Raw genomic sequence first — 17,437 nt, 5'->3', positions numbered from 1 at the left:
ATTGCAATTTTTTAAATGTCAAATAATATGAACATTGGTCATGAGAAAGGCATTTATTTAAACGCATTTATTTTAAACAAATATAGCCTAGCATAAGAACACCTTTCAAGCTAAACTTATTTTTTTTTATGGATTTAAATGCTAAAATAATAGGCTATATATTGAAATAGCATACTCTTCAGAAAAATATTAATACGCCTTCTAAAAATTAGGCTACACTAGATTGTTAAAAGTAGGCCTAATTGCAATAAACAAAAAAAAAATCCTTTCTTTCCTATCAAATTTCTATCAACATTTTAATATTATTATTTTGAACAAATGACTCTTATGATTCGGAACACCGGTTTGAATCAGAGCGGCTACTGAATCAACATATGACTCACTCACTGAACTACAAGTTCCGTGTAAATGCATCATTACTCCAATATAATTATGAGTCTGCGCTTACTTTCTGTCTCAAGTTTGCTTTATTGACTCTGAATACTAAAAAAAAAAAAAAAAAAAAAAAAATCTGTACTGCACAAAGCTTTAAGGATGCAAAACTATTTAGTCTGTGATTTATCTGTATACCGTACAGTCATGTCTTTATATGTGTATTCCTATTTTTATAAGCCTTGTGGCAATACAATTGAAACATAAATCCCATATATGGAAAATCTAAAAACTGTTACCTAAAATATTGTTTCTCCTCATATTTCTTAAAATAGTTTTAGGTGGCTCTCAATGTGGGTCCTAACAGGAAAACGTTGCAAACCCCTGATTTAATGCAATGACATTCATATATTTTTTAAATACTTTTTTGGGTCACTGTAGGCCATGCTGATTTGATTTTTTAATTTGATTTTTTTTTTCATAATAGTTCTTTTTTAAGTTGCATGTTCTTAAATAATAATAATAAAATGAGTGTTAAATACTTTTTCATAGTGACTCAGAATGCATAAGGTGTATGGCAACATGACTTTAGCTTTGTTTCATGTCTTTATTTCGAAAGAAGACATACAAATGATCTGCATTGTTTTTAAGCCATGTACATTAGTTCTGCAAACATTGCACAAAAACTTAAAATCTGTGTAGTGAAATTTTCTCAAAGTGCCTCTCAGTTACATTTTTGGTTTTGGGGTGCTAGAGAATCAAAATCCTATGGGCATAAAAACATTGTCACAAACAAACTGGACTAAAATGAAGAATAAAATTCAACATATTCAGCACAACTCTATGTCTGAATTGTACATGAAGCCCTGAATGTTAACGCCTCATTATGAGGTCGTATGAAAAGTCATTTTGCCTCCAACAAAAAGTAGCAACAATAATAAAAATGTACAATAAATCAGACAAATGTCTCTCTGAGGTCTTCCTGATTGCACCAAACTTGTATTGATCCTTCATACCCAGATTCAGATGTGGTCCTCAGTCTCAACTCTGAGGAGGATCCACTCATACTATCACAACATGTGTCTGTACTGTCTGTGTTGTGGATATCAAAATGTTCATTCCCAGAAGACAAATCCAATGTCTCTTCACTTGAAGATCTCGAGTGGCTACACGATTGCTTTGACAGACATCTGGCATCCTGAACAGTCAACGATTTACAGCTCGAGAGAGCGACATGGGAATTGTCCTGAACAGCTTGCTGATAACTTGGAGGTTCGCTTGGTATCCTGCTGTCCACCTGCTGGAAAACCTCCTCGCTAGACAAGCGTCTCGGCTCCAGAGGAGGATTCAGTACCTCGGGAAGGGTCTGGCTCTGGCGTAGGGTTCTCTCGATGGCCCGTTTGGTAGAGCCACTTCGCCCAAAGACAGTTCTGCTTCTGATGTGTGCACTCTTCATGGATTGCGAGCGTTTTCTGGGGGTCTCCGAGTGATTCGATGCAGATGCCGACTGGCGGGTGGGGAAGGAATGTTTGCGTTGAAGGGCCTTTCTCTGAGTGCATAAAGGCACAATAGGTGGACTGTTGTGGATAGAGCTCTCTGAAGCGCTGGAGAAACAACTCTCAAGTGAACTTGAAGAACAAAACGCGCAGTCTTTAGAGGTTGTCCTGGCCCCATAGCTGTTCCCCAAGCTGTTGCCTGCTCTAACCAGAATACAGTCATCAGAGATCTGCTTTGTTAAGAGTTTCTCATAAAAGTCCATTTCTGTCTGGCTCCTGGAGAGGGAAAGGTGCTGCTGAACTCCCTGTCTTAAGTTGATTACTGGTTCTGAACGTCTGCGAGTCAGCTGTTTTGTCCAAAGTTCCTCTGTGCTGGAATGTTCCTGGGATTTCTCTTCAGCGCCGGACTTGATAGAGTCCATGTCAGAACTACTTCCCTTGTAGCCGTCTGCATCAGGGTCATTGCTGTCGTATGCAGAATCAAGATGATTCGAAGAAAAAGAGTCTGAAGGAGAAATCAAGTACAGATACTCATTAATTATCAAATCTTTAATATCAAGTATTTTGCTTACATTTGCTTTGCTAAATCTATGCTATCGTATGTAAAGAGTGCCTATGCATTGGAAAAACCTGGACAGATAGGAATAAGTAAGATGTTTTGAGGGTGTATAAATAGCCTGCTCAGTGGGAATTGGACAGCCAATTGGATTTCTGAAGGTACAACTGGACTCGCCTCTCTCAAATACTCATTGGTCAATGGATGTCTGCATCAGAGGTCTATACTCTATACAGTATGTCAACATTAATTATCTCATTTGTGTGTTTTCTTTATTCTAAGGAATTTTAAGGAACATCTGAAACAGTTGATACTTTATCCACATTGAAATGAATTGGCAATCTAAACTCCAGTTCATAGGCATCCTAAAAGACGAAATTTAAAAAAAAATGTACCTTGGTTATCGCTGAGTTCATCTTCATCCGAGTCTCCATAGAGTGCCAAGGCATCCTCACCAAATATTTGAGGGCAGTTGTCAATGAGAAACTCAGTCAATTTCGTCACCTGCAAATACATTCCCAGAGAGACACGAGAAATAAACAAAGGGCACTTCAGCAACAAGAAAGATCACATGGATTATGAAATCCCATAAAAATAGGTCAAAATAAATCTGCATATGAAACTAGTTTGATCTTTTCTTCCTCTGTTGAGTTTCAGTTTTACTCAGTCTGCTGTTTTCTGGCTCTTGGCCACATCATGTGAGGAGTCTTTAAGGTCAAGACTTTCAAAAGTCACTTTACACTCACCTCTTCCATTTTTTCCAAGTTCTCAGTTTGGAGCAAGTTGGGGGAAACACATGTAGCCAGATTGAAGGAAACCATCTTGTTTGTATCTGCATGCTCACTTATGTGGAAGAGCAGAACCATCAAGTGCTTCAAGAGCTGAATATTTGGCTCAGGAAGTGTGTTGATTACCCTGAAGAAAAACAAAGGAATCTTGGTCACAATTACAGTTCATTACACTAAACACTTTCTATTCAACCCAAATGCCTCATTAGATAACTTACATTTTAATTTCAGCACGCTTCTCATCTTCACCTTCCTTTTCCATTGCATTCATCCAGGATTTGCACTTCTCCTCCATTAGCAAACCACCAGGTAGTTGCCTAAGAAAATCCTGCAAATCGAAATGCACATAAATGACAGACATTAGTGATCAAATATGCATATTTTAGACCTAATAACTGTTAATGAGTCAAACCAAATCATACTGCACAAGCTTGTCCCTTACCTTGACAAGAACAGCAAGCAATATGACCGATTGCTCTTTTAGATCCACTTCTATCCCATCGTTTAGCTGCGCCTTGATCTCTCTGAGAGCCCTGGCGTTCCCGGCCTTCCTGAACACCCCCTCAGTGTACAGACCCTTTCTCAGCAGCAATGTAAAAATATCCTGAAAACGAAATTAAGACATTTGAATTACTAAAACCACATTCATATAACACCAAATTTGTTTAGGACTTTGCATTGAAGTTCTATTGTATCACAAAATGACAATTCGTACCATAATTGCTTTGGGAGGACACCCATCTTTTTGACAGATATCAGACAAGGGTCGCCCAAACAGTGTGTTTTGGGGATGTTCCATGTTCTTTTTCTGTACACGTCGCAAGATGCTCCTCCAGCGCCTTTGGTTGATGTTTCCTGTTAAATATAAATAAACAATAAAAATCACTATATATTACAGTAAACTACATTTACTCTTGGTTGTTTTTTTTTTCTTTTTGACATCAAAAAGTCCAAAACAACATATTAAAGAGCAATGACATTTAAAAGAAGAGAAGTGAGACTTTTAGCTTACCAGTGTGGGAGATGCTGGTCAGATTGGCTTTAGTCTGCTGACTAAGGGAGATTCCTGTATTCACTGGAACCTAATAAAAATGAAAGCAATTAATGAGATGAAGCAATGGACTCCACTGGTATAGCTATTAAAAAAACAGAACTAAACATAGTAACTGGGGGATTCTGGGTTGGTGCAACAAGAGCTTAACAGAGCAAGCTTTGTAAACATCACAACTAAACCATGTGTAGGTGAACTTTATTGACATTTAAAAGTTCAGGACTTTGTAGCATCCCACTGTAGGCTTTGTTCTCAACACTCAGACTTAAAAGAATCCATAACTGCACTAATCTATCAATCAGAAGGTGATAAGGAGCGCTGTATGCGTAAGATCTTGGGATCAATATACTTACAGCTGTGGCTGGCATGCTGATTACTTCCATGCTGCTTTGGGTCAACGATTTAGACTGAAACAGAAAGAACAAAATATGTGTTTATCCTGTCAATGAGATCTAGGGAAGTCCATTCAAATACGTACTAATCAGCTTCCATGATGACATTAAGGGACAATTGGTGTGTGAAACTGATGGGTGAAGGTGATAACTTACCACGCCGTGACCACTGAGCACCTTCATAGGTTTGCTGTGATGACCAATAGATGCAGTCCTCTAGGTAAGATAACCTGAAGATGGTTTCATTTGTTATTATAGCACTAGAGCAACTTAATACAGAATGTATCATAGAAACAAACTTTGCAAATCAACACCTGGAGTTCATGGCACAAATAATGCACACAAAAAAAAAAAAATTAATTAAAAAAAAAAACAATTTAATTAAATAAATAAATTTTAGTCTTCTAATACATGAAAATTATTAGCAAAATATTAAGTTGTAGTATTAATTACAGTAAAAAACAATGCAGGCATTATTTATAACTTAATTAGCTAACAGCTTTAAAAAATAAGCAATAACACACCACTATAATATAAAATACATGTAAATAAATATTACTCACCACTCTAAAACATTCGGTCCGGAGGTCAAACGGTGTGGGTGGCTGGAGAAAGCAACACTCTACATTGACTCAGGAGCAGAACAGACTCTACCAAGAGACTCAGACAGACTGAAGTGAAACAGCCCACAGCTCTGTACAAAATGAAAGTGGGCGGGCAGAGGGGAAATTCTGATGTGCAATGGAGACAGGAAACAGCATCACGGGCTCCCACCATCAACACCTTTTTAGCTACAAAAGGCAAGTTGAGGGTGGAAAGTGTGATATACGTCACTCGTGAGCAGGAACGTAACAGGTAGCACGTGGATAATAGAGAATATGGCAATAAGAGAAAGTTACTATCAAATTACATGGCAAGCAGACTCAAAAACATGCATGTTACATCTTTCTGTATTAAAATACAACATTGAGGTAAAGTCATAAACAACTGAGATAATTATCTATAGGCAGCAATCATTAACATTTACATTTCACATAAAATGCATGAGTTATTTAATTCATTTGAATTCTTTCTTGAGTACTTTCTTCAGTTTCTGAAGGTTTTCTGTTAAGTGGGAATAGAATTAATCTTGGCCAGTGTTTACAGTAAAAGCACTTCAATAATGATTCACTATTTTGCTGTAAATGCTAATGATACCCCGGGAATTTTTAGAGTAACAAAAACCATCATTTTGAGACTCTGAATCTGACAGTGTTTGCCAACTGACTCACTATCGTTCATGAAACCGGCCAGCCCCCATGTTTTTACATGAGATATATAATAGGTGGATTCATGAAAATAAAAGAGCTGCATTTGACCAAATGGTTTTCAGCATACCCACCTACCGCTTACAGTCTCCATGGAAATCAGGTCACTGGCTTCTCATCAGGCGCTCTTTGATGTTTTGGAAAAGTCAAACATGTAGAGGAGTTTAAAACTCAAGTTATGAGATGCTTGACAGTTATTCTGTCTTTACTGGGCAGAACTAGGCTTATTGTCACACTTTTTAGAAGTATTCCAATGAATACTTCTCATTAGGTTTGATTTTGAAAGTTTTTCCTATAGGTAGGCTACAGTACATACTTAACAGTTAAAAAATATAATATAATATTCATTTTATGTTCTGAAATATGTACTTATATTCATCAGGGATGCATTAAATTAATCACAAGTGACAGTAAAGCCATTTATATTACAGGAGATTTCTGTTTCAAATAAATGCTGTTTTGTTTATTCAGACAATAATCCTGAAAAAAATTATAATAATAATAATATTAAGAAGAAATGAGCACTAAATCAGCATACTATAATGATTTCTGAAGGATCATGTGACACTGAAGACTGGAGTAATGATGCTGAAAATTCAGCTTTGCCATTCATATTTAAAATGGTAGTAATATTGCTGTTTTACTGTATTTTTGATCAAATAAAAGCAAAAAACACAACAGCTTTTAAACAGTTGTATAGATGTTTCAAACAAGTATTTGTGCATTTGGAATGTATCAAATATCTTTATAGTTACTGAGTTTGTGAGAATTAGCCTGGGTCTACATGTTGAACAGCCATGTTCTATTTGCCTGAACCACATGAAACTTTATTTAGACCAGCTGACACCTGTTCGTGTGTTTCTCCGGAAATTCATAAACACATTCCATTTAGATTTCTTAGATGACATTAACATGATATAAAAACAAGTCAAAGTAACAAACATCTCTCTCAGAGTGGTGTGAAACATTTCTGGTCATCCAGGGCATTTCTTAAAGATTAGACCCAAACACTATAACTATGACTGAGACGGCGTTTGAGTAAAAATGTTGTTGTGGAATGATATTTTAACGCTTAATTTGTAATATGAAACCTCGCACCACAGGCAATTTCAATTTCTAAGTGAAGTGTGAATCACCAAACTTTCCCCTCGTGTACAGTGAAAGAAACCAAGAGATTTAATGCGTGTTTACAATTACAGATACTTATTACACAGCTTATACATTTAAAATGATTATTTACCATCATTTATACATGCATGTAAAACTGCCAAACAATCTAGCCTATTTCTTTTTTTTTTTTTAAATCACACCTGTAGGTGGCCTAATTTGAATGACATTCAAAGCAGCCCACCAGGGAAAAACCTACGTGGGACAGTATGCATCATAATGTTTTCTATGATTGTAGGCTGAAAGACCACCAGTCAACCTCAAATTTACACATGCCCACTTATAGTACCATCAAAGGTCACAAACAACTATGATTCCGACTTAGATCGGACCTCTGGATAGCTTTATTATAAGACAATTATCATCATAATTCATCCTTCATGGTGAAATTCGGTTGGTCTTCAGGTTTGAAGTCTATATTGGGGCTGCCGTCCTCATTGAGAACACGTCTGCTGGTGTATCCCACGATGGGGTACTTTGCTTTGTATGTGCCTTTGAATATCTGCTCAAGAGACTGTAGTTGACTCTCAGTGAGGCCCGTCTAACCAATAGCAACGAAAGAGACAATGTGTAAGTTAGTGCTAAAAAGTCTGGTGGAATCCAATAAGAAACTGAAATGAATGTTTGTTTTCTGTGGCACGGTTGTGAATTTGTTAAAATCCCCAACTTACAGTGTCATATGTGAGATCTGCTGGCTCAAGGGACATTTTGGCCACAGCTCTGGTTGAGTCTTTGCCCACAAGGGCATTATAAGGCTCTCCCTTTCCATAAAACTCTGGAAATAAAAGAAACACAACAGGGTTTCCACACACTTTGAACAAGGTACTCCCATGCTATTCTTGATTACATAAATGTATGTAGACTATCATCACAATTTCTAGCCAATGAAATGGATTCGAACTCAACATAACCGCACAATTTCACTAGGACTAGGCTATAGAAATTCCCATAACTCCTGAAACTATACTAGTAAATAGCATAACTTATCCAGCACTGGAAATCACAGTTTTTTCCACAGTTGGAAAGTCCATTAAATGCAAATAGGCATGTGGTTTCCAATACACTGCTTAGTGCTTATAGGCTATATAGGAGCAAAATGGGGAACAAAGCACACTGATCTCTCAAACTGACGAATGTAGTTCCTCAAACAAGTTAACAACAGAAAAGATTGGAGAACCTTATGCTGTATAAAATATCTAACCTTTTCCAGTTGTGACATCAAACACTACACCTTTAATGGCCATGTAAATTGGTTGCCCGTCCTGTAAAAAAAAGGGGGGGGGGCGTTTAAAGATCTTTAATGCATTTTGCATTTAAAACGTCGTCAGAAATATCGCATGCAACTTGTTTTTGTGACACAGCACACATAGCCTACCTCGGTCCCATCGTATCTTTGCAACTCCTCCTCGGTGAACAGACGCACCGGTTTCTGTGCGTTTTTTATTTTACTCTCATTTGAGGAAGAAATACTTAGTAAGGCGTATAATACAACACTACGGGCATAAAACATTGTGGACGGTGGTGTTGAGGTTTATATGTTGTAAGAACCGCGTCAGTTTCCTTGCTGTCATGGGAGTGTTTCCATTCAGTGTTTAAGATGCTGATCTCGGGTCAGTTTCACAGTCTGAGGTGGAAATGCTCCATTTGTTACGGAACGGAATCTGTAATTGGTGCTTTAGGACATGATGAATTAACATTTGAATGTATCGTTATTTAGAGTGCGAAATATACTGGACTTGTACTATTTACACTTAATAAGAAAACACTTCTGCTTCGGGAATTTTCTAAACTTCCAGCCGCAAGTTTCTGTTTCTCCATTCACGTGAGATGGACCGGAAGTGACGCCGACTACTGAAACTCCTCCTCGAGTACGTTCCTTCACGAATCTCTACATTTAGAAGAATATTAAATATTTTTTTATTATTTATTGTTTTTTTGAAAGTCCATATATGCATCCGAGAACAAAACAAAAACAAACATTTTAAACGACAAAGTCTTATGTGTGTTTTAATGCAGATCTTAATATTTACATATATTTCTGACGTATATTTCTACTGTCAGGATACTATTGTAGCCTATATTTGCTATATTTATCTATTTCTTTGTACAAATACTCATGCAATTACAAATACAAACTGTAGTGATAATTTTGAACCTAGCTCAAAGATGCTAATCAGCACATGGTTAGCTAGCACACTTCTGCAGAAGTGGTATACATTTAAAAACTAAATGTTATGGAATAATTCTCAAAAAAAGTATGCAGAAAAAAAGTTGTTTGGTAGCGACGTTCCTTAAAGTTACACACAGATTTTTCAGACTTTTGAACACATTTACCTCAAAATGATGAGAGCTATCCACTCACACTGTAGTTATGAGAGAGGGGGACACAGGAATATTTCCTGATCATAAATGTATGGGTTTAATTCAAATCAGTCTCAATAGACTAAAACATATACTGTTTCGGTAGTGACGTGAAAAAATGTGGGAGTCGTGGGACACATTTTTTTTACATAAGTTTCATTATTTACAAAGAAAATATATAAAACATTATATATATATATATATATATATATATATATATATGAACTTCTCTTTTTTTAAAAATCAAAAAGATACTTTTAAAAACAACAATGGAAAAAAAATACAAAAAAATATTCCAATATTTTCACAAGTTGAAATTTAGGGGTTAAGGTTTGGGACAGCCACCTCCCAATTGAGAGTACCCAATAAATTATGATTTTATATATGTATTTAGCTTACTAATATTTTAAATATTATTGTGGGTTTCAATAGATAATAGAAGGATCTTAATAAATATAAGATTTGAATACATAAATGCTTTTTAAATGTATTTTTTGGTTGTGGGACAGCAATTTGCACCAATTCTGTAGAATGGCTCAATATATAGGAATCGTTCATCAAAAAGATTAATTCAGTAACTTTTCTGCCGTTAGACAGTTGTGGACTGTAGATGTACAGTTGAATGACTTAAATTGAATCACTGAATCACCTCTTCTTAAGAAACCTCTTCTTGATGCTAGTAATTTTACTAATTTTCGACCCATCTCAAATATTCCATTTATTACAAAAGCACTGGAGAAACTGTGTTTATTCAGCTACAGTCTTTCCTTAGTGCAAATTATATTTTTGAAACCTTCCAGTCTGGTTTTAAGCCTCTACATAGCACAGAGTCTGCTTTATTACGGGTCCTTAATGATACTTTGTTGGCGACTGACTCTGTTATCCTAATTCGGTTAGACTTAGCCTCGGCTTTTGATACCGTTGATCATAAAACTCTTTTATCTCAACAAGAATATTTTGTGGGCATCCAGGGAACTGTTCTTAGCTGGTTCAAATCATATTTAACAAATAGAAGTTTCTCTGTCAAATTAGGTAAATTTTCTTCATTGCCTAATAAACTTTCCTGTGGAGTGCCACAGGGTTCTATTCTCGCACCCATTCTTTTTTTGTTGTATTTACTTCCTCTGGGCTCTCTTTTCAGAAAGCATGGTGTATCATTTCACTGCTATGCAGATGATACCCAAATTTATCTACCCCTGAAACTAAATAAACATGCTGCTCTGGAATCTCTTTTTGCATGCCTGGATGATGTGAAAACGTGGTTCTCTCAATTTTTTTTTATTTCTGAATGAATCAAAAACCGAGGTTATAGTCTTTGGCCCTAGTGAAAATTCAGGGAGCAGAAGTATCGATCTGGACTACCTTGCTCCTTTTACTTCTTCCTGTATTAAGAACCTAGGTGTTTTCTGGGATCAGAGTCTTAAATTTGATAAATAAATGCGGTTATTAGTTCCTGTTTTTTTCAGCTACGCCTTCTTTCCAAAATTAAATCTTTTCTCTCTGTGAAAACTTTAGAGATTGCTATCCATGCGCTCTTTACAACTCGCTTGGATTATTGCAACTCTCTCTATCTTGGCATTTCTAAATCTTTCATCGCTCGTCTCCAATTAGTACAAAACGCCTCTGCTAAATTCCTCAAAGGACATCGTAAATTTGATCACGTTACTCCAATTCTGAAATCGTTACATTGGTTACCTGTGCATCTTAGAACTGAGTTCAAAATTCTTCTCTTTGTTTTTAAATCTATAAATAATCTGGCACCGAGCTATCTATCTGATCAACTTTATCCATACAATCCTACTCAAAATCTGAGCTCAAAGACTTCTCTCTGTCCCCAGATCACGTTTAAAGTGGTTGGATCTAGATCCAACTCCTCCCACCTTACCTGAACCTACCCGTCTCCACCCCCTGATCCCTAAACCCACCCATCCCCACCCCTAAACCTACCATCTCTACCCCCTAGATGTGGATCCAACCCCGTCCCCTGGATCTTTGTTCTGCAGGGAGGGGCTACTGGCATAGAGGGGATGGAGCCGGTTTCTGGCCTATAGGCTGTGGAACAGCCTTCCAGCCTATATCAGATCTGCACAGTCTTTAACGGATTTTAAATCATCTCTTAAAACCTATTTCTCTTCTTTGGCTTTTAATTCACTACGAGTTTATGGTATGAAACTGTGGGTTGTCCTGTGTTCTATGTATTTGTTTGTTCAGCACTTTGTTCAGCCATGCTTGCTGTTTTTAAATGTGCTATATAAATAAATCAAACTTGAAAATTGATTCAAACGATTCACTAAAACATTGATTTGTTAATTACTGAAACAATTCTTCTATTTATTAAAATTGGCTTTTAAAGAAACTTGTGATTTGGTGTTAAGCATCATGCGTTAACCCACAAATAAGAACAGGGTAGCCTAAACATTTTTTTCATTTGTCAACTAGGCATGAATTTTATCCAGCTACAAAAGCTTTTTTATCATCCTTAGGTCATATTAATAGTTTGTGATGAACAAAAGTTATTTTTACACATTCATAACTGCTTTCTCTCCTTGTGTAACAGACTGACCCTCTAGTCCAGAGGAGGGCGTGTTTGTTTAGCAGGTTCAACCAATGAAATGCTCCGTCGCATCCCGCTCTCGAATGCTATTGGTTCGCGACATTGTCAGTCATTCATGACATAAAGTCACGCGCTTCAAGGATGAACGAAAAAGAAAAAGTCGATGCTGAATGACAACAGTTCATTAATTCACGTAAAAGATACATTACACATACTTTTCCCAGCACTGTTCTGAAAATAACTTGTTTTTCTTTCTTTATACAAGAAACTACTGTCCTTTCATTACAGAAGATGGAGATTAATTGTTATTATGTGTGCAGCGTGCTTTTAATCATAAGAGAAAACATTTATGGAAATCAAGTGTGATAGAAATTTGCAAAACATAACCAGTGGAAGATTTCGAGAAACCTATAAGAAAAAGATGAAGGATAGTATCCCAAGCCCTCCCCAAACTAACAGCTGTGATGTCACGCTTGGCATGTTTTTGGCCATTGGCTGTGCCTCACTCCAGCTCCTCGAGAGGATCCGTAAGAAACGATCCTGGATCCTGTAAGTTGATGGCAAAGTTTAAATGCCCCAAATCTTCAGAGGCGAAGCAGAATGCTGAGGAGAGACGCATCTCGATCTTATCAAGAGGTAATGAAACTCGTGTGTGATCCTGCAGGACTCATTCATGCAGTAACGCAGGAAGTGCACAACAACTGCAGTCATGTGATAACAGCTGACCGCTGCTCGTATACACAGATATGAGGCGCGAAATACTATCATACATCAACTGTGTGTATGTGTTTTATTAAAATGACACTTGTTGCACTGTAGTTCAATGGTGAGGACTGTGCTGGGCCACTTGGGTCTCTCCAGAACAATGATGTTTCTGAAGTGGAGCAAGATCAAGCCAGCTGTGACCCTTCACCAGGTCTGAACTTATTTCCTACAAATATGACTAATAAATAATTGTTTTCTGGTTCTATAGATCTAGATTTATGTTTGTAGACACTAGACAGAAATCCTATGGCTATATTGTGAGATTTTTAGGTGATTATTTATTTATTTTTATAATGCACGCATTTATTTGTTTATTTTAAATATGCATTTTAGTTTATTTGTATATTTAGTATAATTTATTTCTAATGCATTATTCATGTCATTAACTTCAGGAGTTGATTTGCCAAAGTTTGATTGCATTATACTATGATACATAGACATGATGCATGAACATGATTAATATATAATTTCTTATACTACGGGGCCGTTGAATGCTTGAATCTGATTGGCTGACGAACGTTCTGAGGTGTGCAATTATTTTCAGGGAAACGCACGGCGAACGTAGTTCCAGGCAGCTTTCTTGACCGCATTACAGTTCCATATCACTTCGCATCGTTGTCAGCGCTGCCCTGACGATTTTATCAGTTAGCCTAGTGTAGCAACTTAAAGGCTACACATGACATTTCTCACTAGCGAGGTAATAACAGCGCTGCATCTTAAAGCAGACTTACAGTTTAGAGACGGTGCTTCAGAACACTGTTGAGGGACACACAGAGGTAGCCTAATTCATACAAGCTCTCTCTCTCTCTCTCTCTCTCTCTCTCTCTGTTTCTCTTTCTCTGTGTCTCTCGCTCTCTTTCTAATAACTTCATTATTAACTGCATTAGTCTGCTATCAACGGCTCAAGCCTCCATTGCCAGCTTTAAAATGACGTTTTGGAACTAGCAAAAGAGTCGTTGGATGAGATGCGGAAGAAATAATCCTACTCACAATAGCGATTTAAGTAGAAAAACCGGACGAATCCCTTGAAATATATAATCTGATCGATGTCTTGAGGTGTGGCAACCGTAGTATAAGCGGAATAATTGACTCTGGACCGTTGAATTATTAGAAAAATAAATGCACACCCGAGGTGTAACGGCCACGACGCGAATTTTTTCTAATAATTCAACGGCCCGTCGTCAATTATTCCTTACATATATCATATGAAACATATGATACGCTTTGTATTAAATTGCTGAAATAAAAGAAACTGCCACAACAATAATCACAAAGTAAACATCTTTCACCTAAAAAAAACTGCATCTGCCCCTTTTTCATGCTATAGTATAGTTTAGTGCAATTATGTTTGATTTATTTGTATATTAATTTATTTAATTTTTCTACTTTTGGGACAATACAGTGCATTATAAATAAATAAATGCAAACAATACAATATACTGTACTTTCTCAAGGCTAAATTGGCAAAGATGGATATTTTCTGAGACAAATGCCCAATTCTTAATTATTTATTTGTTTGCATTTTATTTTTCATTTATTTATTGTGTCTTTTAATAAAGGCATAGTTTCATTATATATTGCAGATGAGGACGTCGTGGACAACAATCTAATGCCCATTGGTTTCAACAAAGCTTGTGTGAAGAATGTTTTCACAGTCATGCTCGTCTTCATTTACTTGCTGCTCACTACGGTGGCTGTGTTCTTGGCCTACCAAACCATTTCAGACTTCATGGAGAAGCTCAACCACCCGGTGATGTCTGTTTCATACAAAGAGGTTGAGGAGTTTGCTGCACCAGGTGAGCTCTAATACACAGTCATTCACGGTATCTCTCAGTATGGTATCTCTCAGTATCTGTATTTACGGTATCTTTCATCATTTTTTTTTTGCAAACAGGAATTGCTTTGTATCCTGGGAAGGCGCAGTTATTAAGTTGCATGCACCACTATCACGACAACATTCCACCTCTTGTTGCATTGGACAGACCAGAGGAAATAAACTGTATAAAAGAGGATGTTATTTACCACGGGCCATATTCAAACCAGACGCAAGTATGTTTTAGATCTTCCTCAAACTTATTTTGAAGAAATTATGCTATTAATAATCTTTGACGTAACATGTCTGTGGCAGAAGCGAGCCATAGTGGTCAGAGGACCGACTGATGTGAGGAACCGAGAACTTATATTCCTCCAGTTCAGCCGGAATGAAACGGAAGAGGATTTCAGCGCAATCAGTTACATGATTTTTGCCAAATTTAGCGACATGCTTGAAAGGTAGAGCTATATTGAAATATATAGCATGAATCAGATTCGTCGTACTGTTTGTATAAACTTGCTTTCTCTTACCAGCTCAGATAAAGCTGCTTTTATGATGGACTGTGAAAGGAATTACTCAATGTGGACCTTCTCTGGAGGCTTTCGGACATGGGTCAAAATGTCTTTGGTCAAGACTTCAGGCAGAAGAAATGAATCAGTTGAATTTAGACAGGAGGTAATATATTATTTGCCAATCTTTGTCAACTTCAGCAGAATAGTCATAACTAGCATAAAAATGAAGACCATCCACTTTAGGATTTTCAGAAGCTGATTCTTAAAATGTTACATTTGATCCACAAATACTGAATATTTGATTAATCATCCATATTTGTTTCAGTCCAATGTGGTGAAGTATATCGACAAGAGGCCTCCACAGGAGCAAGCCAATGAGCTTTTCTTTGTTGTCTTCCAATGGCGAGATCCATTTATACAGCAAGTCAAAGATGTAAGTGTGTATATTATTAAATATTAAACATTTAGCTGGAATGCTTTATAGAGAGTCTAATTAAGTGTGCCTTATGTTTTTGAACAGATAGTCACAGCAAACCCGTGGAACACCATAGCCATATTGTGTGGCGTCTTCATGGCTCTTTTTAAAGCCGCAGACTTTGTCAAACTCAGCATTAAGTGGATGATCAGAATTCGTAAAAGACACTTAAGGGCAAAAATGAGAGAACTGAACCAAATAAGCTAAATCTTTTCCAATTCATCTAAAAAAAAAACTCAAGTGTTGAACACAGCATTTTGAATTATGAACATCAAACACTTTCAGAGCGAAGAGTCTCTTACACTTTCATGAGAATTGTGCTGATGTTGTATTGTGCATTTTGTTTTAACTGGACACTAGATTTTAATATGATATTGTAAAGTAAGAGTGAATGCTGAGGCATGTGTTCTGCAGTAAAAGGGCAAAGTGTATTCATGTGGTTTCGACACTGAAATATTAACTATTCACACCTGTTCTCTGTGAGCTTAAGCTAGTTAAAATGATGACTAAGAAGGGAATTCGCTGAAACAAAAAAGGCTTTTAATGACAGGGACCTTTGGTTAAGTTGCATTTTCCCAGCAATCAATAAATAACTAATGCAGGGCATACAGTGACATAGACATTCTCTAAAGATGGGGATCTTGTCTTACTGCTGTTTTCTTTTTTGCTATCAATGTGAATGAGATCAGTTTTATCAATATAACACATGTTGTATAAACCTATACCAGTCGTATTAAATTATTTAATTGATCTAAAAGCATTCTGAATTATTTATGCTTACAAAAAAGTTGAACTTGTACTATTTCAGTTTTTCAAATGTCTGATGTTAAGCACCATTATGGTGCTTTCTAATGATGAAATTACTTTTTGTTTCCATGTGATGTGAATATGTGTGACCCTGGAGCACAAAACTAGACTTAAGTTGCTGGGGTATATTTGTAGCAATAGCCAAAAATACATATGGGTCAAAATTATCCATTTTTCTTTTATGCCAAAAATCATTAGGAAATTAAGTAAAGATCATGTTCCATGAAGATATTTTGTAAATTTCCTACCGTAAATATATTAAAACTTAATTTTTCATTAGTAATATGCATTGCTAAGAATTGCTTTAAATGCAATTTTCTCAATATTTTTTGCACCCTCAGATTCCAGGTATTCAAATAGTTGTATCTCAGTCAAATATTATCCGATCCTAACAAACCATACATCACTGGAAAGCCTATTTATTCAGCTTTCAGATGATGTATAAATCTCAGTTTGGTAAAACTGACCCTTACGACTGGTTTTGAGGTCCAGGGTCACATATATCTGTTAGTTTTTCCCCCTCAAGGACTAAACACATGTTATGTTGTTTAAACGATTGTTCTTAGTATATTTTAAGATATGTGTGGAAGTGCATCATCCCAAATTTTACTGACACATATGCTTTATTATTTTTTGTATTTTTTTACAGTGAATGCAGCAGAATCAAGTGTTTATGAGGGATTAGAAAATTATGGGTTAGACTGTTTTAAATTCAAGTTGTCATAATTATTTTGAACTAATTAATAATCCAACGAGAATATGTATTTATTTTTCAATAACTGTTTTTGCACTTTAAATTTATAATAATAATCAATACCAACTAATACCAAAGAGAGGAACATATTTTTTCTACTCAAGTTTTGCTTTTAGAGATAGTTTTTGTTTTTCGTGACAACTCTTTATTAAAAACTTCTAAAAGTATTACTGTATTGAATATTACATGAGCACATTTTATTAATGAGCTTTGTTTTTGTTTATTTTTAAATACCGCAGACCGTTATTTGATGACTTTTACGCTCAA

General features: G+C 36.3%; 3 protein-coding genes across 3 annotated transcripts; 1 reads left to right on the top strand and 2 right to left on the bottom strand.

The window, feature by feature from the left end:
• Positions 1 to 948: 948 nt before the first annotated feature.
• On the bottom strand, positions 949 to 5,333 carry LOC306886486 (uncharacterized protein). Its single transcript, XM_079443621.1, has 10 exons — positions 5,219 to 5,333; positions 4,812 to 4,885; positions 4,617 to 4,670; positions 4,225 to 4,294; positions 3,928 to 4,067; positions 3,655 to 3,816; positions 3,431 to 3,540; positions 3,171 to 3,339; positions 2,820 to 2,928; positions 949 to 2,373 (listed from the first exon to the last, which is right to left on the bottom strand). Exons 2-10 carry the CDS (start codon positions 4,836 to 4,838, stop codon positions 1,328 to 1,330), a joined length of 1,887 nt encoding a protein of 628 aa, XP_079299747.1. The 5' UTR covers positions 4,839 to 4,885; positions 5,219 to 5,333; the 3' UTR covers positions 949 to 1,327.
• Positions 5,334 to 7,115: 1,782 nt separating this feature from the next.
• LOC306886471 (neudesin-like) lies at positions 7,116 to 8,972 on the bottom strand. Its single transcript, XM_079443584.1, has 4 exons — positions 8,505 to 8,972; positions 8,331 to 8,391; positions 7,801 to 7,904; positions 7,116 to 7,670 (listed from the first exon to the last, which is right to left on the bottom strand). Exons 1-4 carry the CDS (start codon positions 8,637 to 8,639, stop codon positions 7,494 to 7,496), a joined length of 477 nt encoding a protein of 158 aa, XP_079299710.1. The 5' UTR covers positions 8,640 to 8,972; the 3' UTR covers positions 7,116 to 7,493.
• Positions 8,973 to 11,453: 2,481 nt separating this feature from the next.
• Positions 11,454 to 17,330, top strand: LOC306886470 (proton-activated chloride channel). Its single transcript, XM_079443583.1, has 8 exons — positions 11,454 to 12,680; positions 12,864 to 12,960; positions 14,393 to 14,605; positions 14,704 to 14,858; positions 14,938 to 15,080; positions 15,156 to 15,297; positions 15,460 to 15,567; positions 15,655 to 17,330. The coding sequence occupies exons 1-8, from the start codon at positions 12,645 to 12,647 to the stop codon at positions 15,814 to 15,816; spliced, it is 1,056 nt and encodes a 351-aa protein (XP_079299709.1). The 5' UTR covers positions 11,454 to 12,644; the 3' UTR covers positions 15,817 to 17,330.
• The last annotated feature ends 107 nt before the right edge of the window (positions 17,331 to 17,437 follow it).

This window comes from Barbus barbus (genome assembly GCF_936440315.1).
Source record: "Barbus barbus genome assembly, chromosome: 20".
In the NCBI taxonomy this organism is placed as follows: Eukaryota; Metazoa; Chordata; class Actinopteri; order Cypriniformes; family Cyprinidae; genus Barbus; species Barbus barbus.
Note: the sequence above shows the minus strand (reverse complement) of the source record. Positions and strands in the feature narration are given on the sequence as shown.

Bases quoted from the DNA above. Each gene is read 5' to 3' on its own strand.
- LOC306886470 (XM_079443583.1), top strand. From the start codon at position 12,645: ATGCTGAGGAGAGACGCATCTCGATCTTATCAAGAG. The intron at 12,681-12,863 runs GTAATGAAACTC...GTTGCACTGTAG, and splicing joins CATCTCGATCTTATCAAGAG to TTCAATGGTGAGGACTGTGC. The intron at 14,606-14,703 runs GTGAGCTCTAAT...TTTTGCAAACAG, and splicing joins TGAGGAGTTTGCTGCACCAG to GAATTGCTTTGTATCCTGGG.
- LOC306886471 (XM_079443584.1), bottom strand. From the start codon at position 8,639: ATGTTTTATGCCCGTAGTGTTGTATTATACGCCTTACTAAGTATTTCT. The intron at 7,905-8,330 runs GTTAGATATTTT...TTTTATTTCCAG, and splicing joins TGATGTCACAACTGGAAAAG to AGTTTTATGGAAAGGGAGAG. The intron at 7,671-7,800 runs GTAAGTTGGGGA...GCTATTGGTTAG, and splicing joins CAGATCTCACATATGACACT to ACGGGCCTCACTGAGAGTCA.
- LOC306886486 (XM_079443621.1), bottom strand. From the start codon at position 4,838: ATGAAGGTGCTCAGTGGTCACGGCGTG. The intron at 4,671-4,811 runs GTAAGTTATCAC...TTTCTGTTTCAG, and splicing joins TGCTCAGTGGTCACGGCGTG to TCTAAATCGTTGACCCAAAG. The intron at 3,340-3,430 runs GTAAGTTATCTA...GTTTTTCTTCAG, and splicing joins AAGCGTGCTGAAATTAAAAT to GGTAATCAACACACTTCCTG.